The sequence below is a fragment of the Stegostoma tigrinum genome, chromosome 44 (assembly GCF_030684315.1).
Source record: "Stegostoma tigrinum isolate sSteTig4 chromosome 44, sSteTig4.hap1, whole genome shotgun sequence".
Classification (NCBI taxonomy): Eukaryota; Metazoa; Chordata; class Chondrichthyes; order Orectolobiformes; family Stegostomatidae; genus Stegostoma; species Stegostoma tigrinum.
This window is the reverse complement of record NC_081397.1, coordinates 9,831,303-9,838,925: the sequence shown is the minus strand read 5'-3', so window position 1 is coordinate 9,838,925 and position 7,623 is coordinate 9,831,303. Positions and strand designations below refer to the sequence as shown.

At 46.7% G+C, this 7,623-nt stretch overlaps 4 protein-coding genes across 5 annotated transcripts; 2 read left to right on the top strand and 2 right to left on the bottom strand.

The window, feature by feature from the left end:
* Positions 1 to 1,700: 1,700 nt before the first annotated feature.
* LOC132207036 (histone H4) lies at positions 1,701 to 2,700 on the top strand. Its single transcript, XM_059642226.1, has one exon. The coding sequence runs from the start codon at positions 1,708 to 1,710 to the stop codon at positions 2,017 to 2,019; it is 312 nt and encodes a 103-aa protein (XP_059498209.1). The 5' UTR covers positions 1,701 to 1,707; the 3' UTR covers positions 2,020 to 2,700.
* Positions 1,943 to 4,707, bottom strand: LOC132207007 (late histone H2A.2.2-like). The gene has a single exon (XM_059642179.1). The coding sequence runs from the start codon at positions 4,611 to 4,613 to the stop codon at positions 4,221 to 4,223; it is 393 nt and encodes a 130-aa protein (XP_059498162.1). The 5' UTR covers positions 4,614 to 4,707; the 3' UTR covers positions 1,943 to 4,220.
* LOC132207046 (histone H3.2) lies at positions 3,086 to 3,630 on the top strand. The gene has a single exon (XM_059642238.1). The coding sequence runs from the start codon at positions 3,120 to 3,122 to the stop codon at positions 3,363 to 3,365; it is 246 nt and encodes an 81-aa protein (XP_059498221.1). The 5' UTR covers positions 3,086 to 3,119; the 3' UTR covers positions 3,366 to 3,630.
* Positions 4,700 to 7,085, bottom strand: LOC132207017 (late histone H2B.L4-like). Of its 2 annotated transcripts, none has more exons than XM_059642201.1 (2): positions 5,937 to 7,085; positions 4,700 to 5,800 (listed from the first exon to the last, which is right to left on the bottom strand). In XM_059642201.1, the coding sequence occupies exon 1, from the start codon at positions 7,073 to 7,075 to the stop codon at positions 6,695 to 6,697; it is 381 nt and encodes a 126-aa protein (XP_059498184.1). In that variant the 5' UTR covers positions 7,076 to 7,085; the 3' UTR covers positions 4,700 to 5,800; positions 5,937 to 6,694. The 2 variants fall into 2 exon arrangements, with proteins under 2 accessions (XP_059498184.1, XP_059498185.1); XM_059642202.1 differs by having other exon boundaries at positions 4,700 to 6,095; positions 6,588 to 7,085.
* Positions 7,086 to 7,623: the final 538 nt, after the last annotated feature.

Below are 7,623 nucleotides of genomic sequence, written 5' to 3'. Positions count from 1 at the left end.
CAGTGGGCAAATGAATATCTGACACTGTTTAATGTGGGTAACTGTTTGGTTATCCAATTTGGTAACAAAATAAAAGGAAGGGAGGTCATTTTCTGAATGTCGATAAAGTGACACAGTGATATTTGCAACAAGACCTGTGTGTCTCATACACAAATCATTGAAAGTAAGTATGCAGGTGCAGCAGACAGTGAGGAAGGCGAGAGGTATGTTGGCCTTTGTGGAACGTGGATTTGAGCATGTGGAAACAGTGAATTGTGACAATTTATCAGGACATCTGTGAGACAGCAGTTAGAATATTGAGAGCAGGTTTGGCCTTCTTACTGAGTAAGGATGGTATTGCTGTGAATATAATTTTAACAGGCAGCTTACTGGGATGAAGGAGAGGTTGAATTGGTTGTGAATATATCTGCTGAAATTCAGAAGAATGAGGGATTCTCTTAGAAATCTGTAAGACACTGTCAGACCAAGAAAATGTAAATGCAAAAAGAATATTCATGTTGATAGTAGTCATATTTTTAGGAGAAAGGATAAGCCATTCATGGCTGAGTAGGTGAGAGTCTCTTTATTTAGAAAGTGGTGATCCTTTGTAATTCCCTACCACAGAAACCAGCCACATTCAACACATTGTATGAGTTCAGCATGGTGTAGGGTGGAACACTTGTTGCAAAGGGAAGCAAGGTATAATTGGCTGAGTGGCAAGAGACAGAGAGTGAAGATGGAGGGTTGCTTTTTGGACTGTAGGCCTGTCATCCAGAAGTGTTCCCCAGGGATTGGGACTGAGTCCTCTTTTGCTTGTCATTATATAAATGATCTGAATGAGAAGTCATGGTAAACACGTTTGTGGATGATAACAAAGTGTGTAGCATAGTATTAAGGGGAGAACGTGTCCTAAGATTACAAATGGATCTTGATCAAATACCTCGATGGGCTGGAAAATGACTTAGAGAATTCAATCTGGATGAATGCATGTCCATCATGGGCCTCCTGCAGTGCCACAATGATACCACCCGAAGATTGCAGGAACAGCAACCCATATTCCACGTGGGAACCCTGCAGCCCAATGGTATCAATGTGGACTTCACCAGCTTCAAAATCTTCCCTTCCCCCACCGCATCCCAAAACCAGCCCAGCTCATCCCCTCCCCCCACTGCATCCCAAAACCAGCCGAGCCTGTCTCTGCCTCCCTAACCTGTTCTTCCTCTCGCCCATCCCTTCCCCCCACCTCAAGCCGCACCTCCATTTCCTACCTACTAACCTCATCCCACCTCCTTGACCTGTCCGTCTTCCCTGGACTGACCTATCCCCTCCACACCTCCCTACCTCTACTCTCCTCTCCACCTATCTTCTTTTCTCTCCATCTTCGGTCCTCCTCCCCCTCTCTCCCAATTTATTCCAGAACTCTCACCCATCCCCCTCTCTGATGGAGGGTCTAGGCCCGAAACGTCAGCTTTTGTGCTCCTGAGATGCTACTTGGCCTGCTGTGTTCATCCAGCTTCACACTTTGATATCTTAGTTCCAGATCCAGTTGGGGGCGGGCGTAAGCTGGAGGCGGAGCTGGACATTTCACTGTCTGTCACTCAGTTTCCTGCCCGGGCCGCCTCACACTCTCTGTCAGCTCTTTCTCAGTCAGGTCGGGGCGGGCTGTATAAAAATGGAAGGCGAGGCAGCTCCACTCTCATTCGGCAGCGATTACAGTGAAAAAGCGTGATGTCTGGAAGAGGCAAAGGAGGCAAAGGCCTGGGAAAAGGCGGAGCGAAGCGGCACCGCAAAGTGCTCCGTGATAACATCCAGGGCATCACGAAACCAGCCATCCGGCGCCTGGCTCGCCGTGGCGGGGTCAAGCGCATCTCGGGCTTGATCTACGAGGAGACCCGCGGGGTGCTGAAGGTTTTCCTGGAGAATGTGATCAGGGATGCGGTGACCTACACTGAACACGCCAAGCGCAAGACGGTGACTGCCATGGATGTGGTGTACGCTCTGAAACGCCAGGGCCGCACGCTGTATGGATTCGGCGGCTGAGCAACTCGTCCCTTTTCCAGCGACCCCAACGGCTCTTTTCAGAGCCACCCAAACCCTCCGATTGAGAGCGGAGACCCGAGGATGGGAAAAGGCAGCACATATGGAGGAGACAGTGTACTGCAGCTGGTTATTTCACATTTTTCGCGACTTTTAATTTTGGCTCATTCCATTACAAAAATACACTAATTTCGTGTCCAATGTTAGAGAAAGATCAAGCAGTGAGAACGGAGACCTGAGCACAGGAAAGGCAGCACACAGCGAGGGTGTACTGTGCCGCAGCCGGATTTCAGATCTCGATTTGTAATTTCGCCCTGATGCTAAATGTTACATATTGCAGTTTTTCTATTTCATTCCTCCCAGGAATTCAGTTCAGTTTTCATTCAAGGAAGCATGCAGATATTTTAATGACTTGTTACCCTCTGTGACAGTTTTCGGACTATTTATATCTGGGTGAAATAAAAATGAGCCGATTAATTGAGATTGTGTAGCTTTAGTACCCTGTTAGCTTTGAATATGCTTAAATCGGCGGTGTTTTTTAGATTCATTAACGGGGGGTAGGCGGCCGGTTGATTCGTTTATCTGGGCTTTGTTAAAACACCCCGCTTTACTCCTGCTTGTTAGAGACAGATCAGGCAATGAACCCGCGTCTTTTCCGCGTTAACTGTAAGTTTGGTTTTTAAAAAATCCCACAAAGTACAGATTTTATCGTCGTCGGACATTATTTTTCCTTTAAATATTTAACCTAAAATCGGCGGGCTTTTTTCAAATTGACAAACTGTCATTTCAGGTTAACCAATCTGAATTCAACAATTATTTTATTGCCTTTTCCGTACCTTCCGGAGCTGTTTGGTCTAGGCCCGAAACGTCAGCTTTTGTGCTCCTGAGATGCTGCTTGGCCTGCTGTGTTCATCCAACTTCACACTTTATTATCTTGGATTCTCCAGCATCTGCAGTTCCCATTTCTCAGAGGGGTTGAGGGACGGGACTGTATCCAATCCCAGCTCTAGGGCGGGCTCTCCATTCCCATAAATTGGCACCGCCGCAGCAGGCTCGGCAGTGACAGCAGCAGCTTGCGTGTTTGTTGCAGAGAGTTGAAGAGAATGGCCAGAACCAAGCAGACAGCGCGCAAATCCACCGGAGGAAAAGCTCCTCGCAAGCAGCTGGCGACCAAAGCGGCCCGCAAGAGCGCTCCGGCCACGGGTGGAGTGAAGAAGCCTCATCGCTACCGGCCCGGCACGGTGGCTCTGCGGGAGATCCGCCGCTACCAGAAATCCACCGAGCTGCTGATCCGCAAACTGCCGTTCCAGCGCCTGGTGCGGGAGTTAGGAACTATGAACTTTAATTAATGTAAACCCACAGCGAGCTATCGATGTGATTCAATGCCACAGCTGTTGCAGAAGCTTAGACAACAGAAGTGTGTATCTGGAGGAACGCAGCAGGTCAAGCAACATCTCAGAAGCAGAAAAGCTGACGTGTCGGGATATTGCTGAGCGTGCTGTGTGCATCTAGCTACACAGCTTGGATACTCCACCATCTGCAGTTCCCATAATTTCTGTTAGAGAAATTTGTTGGTTCTGAGATACACTAATTCACATTAAAGACAAAAGGTAACTCGGGGCAATCAGGTTCATAAATGTTCAGAAATCATAACACAATTGAAGTATTGCACCCCATATTTTATAAGTTTCCGATTGAAACGCCTCCGTGGGCAAATTTCTTCACTGGGCGTATTGCCAGCTATAACGGAGCTTGACGGAGGAGGGTGGTGGGAAAAGGTTACCAAATCGAAAAGCCCATCAAAACATACAAACAATTTTTATGCGTTGGGCAAAATTTCAATTGCACGACCAAATCTCCCACTAATGTATTCATTCGATCCTCTGAGGCGGGTCGGTTTCGTATCGAATGGCCTCTTTGTTGCGGCGACTTATTGCATGTCCTTTGTTCCGTCAGCGTATTGATGGGGATACCGCTTTGAGTTATTATTTCAAGTCGCTGTCCCTGCAGTAAAACCTCAGACTTTATTCGTCGTGTCCGGTAGCTGCTCCAGTTTTATCTCGGTTAGGGAAAAAATAAAAGGAATTATGTTTGCACATAATATGAAAATTAATCAACCAGCAGTGACAGTCTAGCTGCTTTGCACTGATTTTGTGGGTGGCTCTGAAAAGAGCCATTGGTTGTCAGGTTACAGAACGGCCCCTTCACTTTTTAGTGGCGCCCCCAGCGGCGGTTTTCTTGGGCAGCAGCACGGCCTGGATATTAGGCAGCACCCCGCCCTGAGCGATGGTCACCCCTCCCAGCAGCTTGTTGAGCTCCTCGTCGTTGCGCACGGCCAGCTGGAGGTGCCTGGGGATGATGCGAGTCTTCTTGTTGTCCCGGGCCGCGTTACCGGCCAGCTCGAGGATTTCAGCCGTCAGGTACTCGAGCACCGCAGCCAGATAGACCGGCGCTCCGGCACCCACACGCTCAGCATAGTTACCCTTTCTCAGGAGCCTGTGAACACGGCCCACCGGGAACTGCAGCCCAGCCCGGGACGACCGGGACTTCGCCTTCGACCGAGCTTTCCCGCCACCGCCCTTTCCTCTCCCAGACATCGCCACAGTCTCTCAAACACTTTCACAGAGAATTCTGCAATGCGGCCACATCCCGCCCTCTTATACCTTCGGGAGGAATAGGGATGCGGCCATTGCTGATTGGTCACATTTTTCAGTATCTCCTAATGTCGTTTCAATGTCCAATCAGATATCTGCTTCACTCACCAATCCGGAGAGGGCCCGGGGAGGAGGCCGGAAAACCCCGGCACCAAATCATCAACCGCTTTCTTTCAAACTCGAAAAGCCATCCAATAGTTTCAAACGGGTAGAAGATTTACAAAGAAGAATGCGTTCATATTCCAGATAATTTACTTTTAGAATACAACTGTATACTTCACACAATCTCTGATTCCCCGGCCTAGTTGAATCCGTCTATTTTTGATCTTGAAGTTCTTTTTTCCCCGCAAAAACTGAAGAATAAGTGGAAGCGGGAAAGAAAAGCCCGCCGAAAGTTATTCTCTGCACAGATTGAATTTATTACACATCAGCACCCGGTTATATTGATAAAAGTATCACAACTGTTTCTTTCCCGTTGAGCGCATTCCTGCTTTAAACAATATTTTACAATCGCTCTCCCGATTGCACAAGATCAACAATATTTCCACTTTTGCGATGCCAGTCCGGCAGCTGTTCTGCTTTCCTCTCGGTTCACTTGGAAATTTTCCCGCCGACAACAGAAAGCCTCATTTACAGCTTTCTGCAAAACCGGATAGAACCCGCGGGGAGATTTGAAAATAAAACAAAATTCCTCTGCGTGGAAACCGTAGGAAAATACGGGCGCCAAATCATAAACCGTTTTCTGTCCGATTTGAAAAGCCCGCCAACATGGGCAATACGACCAAGAGTTTTTAACCAGGATTTTTGCGTTCATGCCTACGATTTAATTTCCTTTCAGTTAAAAATGTTCACTTCACAATCTCTGTCACTTCCTAAGCAACACCGTTTTCAGAAAACATGGTAAAATAGCCCTCACTTATTGTGCTGGATCAGTCTTTCCGGTCGGTCTCGGCTCATTTTGAAACACTCACCGACAGCAGAAAGCCCCACACACTGCAAACTGAAAAAAATCGGATAAATTCCCTTACAGATTTGGAAATTGAAAAAGGAATCGCACGGCATTTCTCTTAATGGGACTCAAATAAGCGATCAAACTTTTCATTACCACGGATGAATCCAGCCTTCATACCCTATTGGGACAAGTTGGAAAAACCCTTCAACATAGTGGGTAAAGTTTTACAAAGAGGATTGAACAGTTTAATTTTTCTTAGAATTTAATTCACTTGCACATTACAAGTGCACGCTGATGTATTTATAAAAACTTACACAACGTTTTTCGGGGTGAACGGGTTAAAACTTGAAACAATAGTTGGAAGTTGCCCTCCCATATTCTCCTTGAACACACAGTTTCACACTTGCGACTGCAATCCTGGCTCTGGCTTTATCTCAGCTCATTTTGAAAGCCTCTCACCGACAGCTGAAATCCTGAAATGACAAGTATTCTGCAAGATCTGTTCATGGGACTCGAGCAGTTAGTTTTCTTTCTAGGGGGTGAAATTCCTGATCAAGGGGTAAATAATAACTGGAACACAGGAGTTGTTGAAAAAAAATGACTGAGTGACGATGAATGTGCTTTCTGTACAGGGAGGGAAGAGAGACTGGGTAGGAAGGCAACCGAAAGTAACCGACAGAGGGACAGGGACCGCACGTTAATGTTTAGAACGTTTGTGTAAACAAAGATAAAGATTAGAGACATTAATTATAGACACCGAGAATCATTTACAAACGAAAAGTGGTTCAAAAAGTGGAAGTTGTTGATAAATGATTCATTGGAGATAATTATGCTCTTTGCAGATACAGGGAAACGAGACAGGGTATGGCTGCAACCTAAAATAAAGGGCAGATGAGGGACCACACATCAAGTTCTTAAACAATTACATTATTTTTAAAAAGCCGACTGACATTACTAATACATACCGAAAATCATTTGCACAAAGTTGGTTCAGCTGTTTCAGCGAAGTTGTGGGTGGCTCTGAAAAGAGCCGTTGGGTTTTGGATGTGTTTTCTCAGCACAATGTGGGGTCTCACTTAGAGCTGGTATACTTGGTCACCGCCTTTGTACCCTCCGACACGGCGTGCTTGGCCAACTCCCCGGGCAGCAGCAGCCGCACCGCGGTCTGGATCTCCCGGGAGCTGATGGTGCTGCGCTTGTTGTAATGGGCCAGGCGGGAAGCCTCCCCCGCGATACGCTCGAAAATATCGTTGACGAACGAGTTCATGATGCTCATCGCCTTGGAGGAGATGCCGGTGTCGGGGTGAACCTGCTTCATCACTTTGTAGATGTAGATGCCGTAACTTTCTTTCCTGGACCGTTTCCTTCTCTTGCCGGCTTTCCCCGGCGCCTTCTTGATGATTTTCTTAGCGCCCTTCTTGGAGGCTGGCTGCGCTTTCTTCTCATCGGCCATAGAAACGATCACTTCCAGACACACAATAAAGGAAAATGGGCGCGGAGCTCGCTTTTTATAGCCTGACCACGTCAGCAATGCTAATGAGGGATGGGGGAAACTCTGGTTCATGATTGGGCAGTTTTGAAGAATCTCAGACCATGTGATTAGCTTTTCTGTGATTGGTTACTGTGGGACACAACGTGGATCTGCCAGGATATGCAACGGAAAGTGAAACACAAACGAAATTTTGTATACCGATCACTTTAAATGTAACTAGTTGTTGCCATTTAATGAACACAGTACCTGAGAGGTTTTATTTGCGACAATGCATTTATTCTGCTCACAGCAACGTTTCATGTATAACATTATTTTGTTTCTTCACTCTGTAATTTCTGCAGTACACAATAAGCTGTATTGTGTTAAGAATTCGATTTTAAATGAGGGAAACTTTGTCGAATATCTGTCAGTCTCTGCGATCTGAAAATGGGAGTGCAGTTATCCACCTGACACTATTCATGCAGTGTGGACGATTGTACAACACTCGTGGGTCCACCTCATCCATGGCT

Excerpts from the sequence above, each read along its gene's own strand:
- LOC132207036 (XM_059642226.1), top strand. The coding sequence starts at position 1,708 with ATGTCTGGAAGAGGCAAAGGAGGCAAAGGCCTGGGAAAAGGCGGAGCG.
- LOC132207046 (XM_059642238.1), top strand. The coding sequence starts at position 3,120 with ATGGCCAGAACCAAGCAGACAGCGCGCAAATCCACCGGAGGAAAAGCT.
- LOC132207007 (XM_059642179.1), bottom strand. The coding sequence starts at position 4,613 with ATGTCTGGGAGAGGAAAGGGCGGTGGCGGGAAAGCTCGGTCGAAGGCG.
- LOC132207017 (XM_059642201.1), bottom strand. The coding sequence starts at position 7,075 with ATGGCCGATGAGAAGAAAGCGCAGCCAGCCTCCAAGAAGGGCGCTAAG.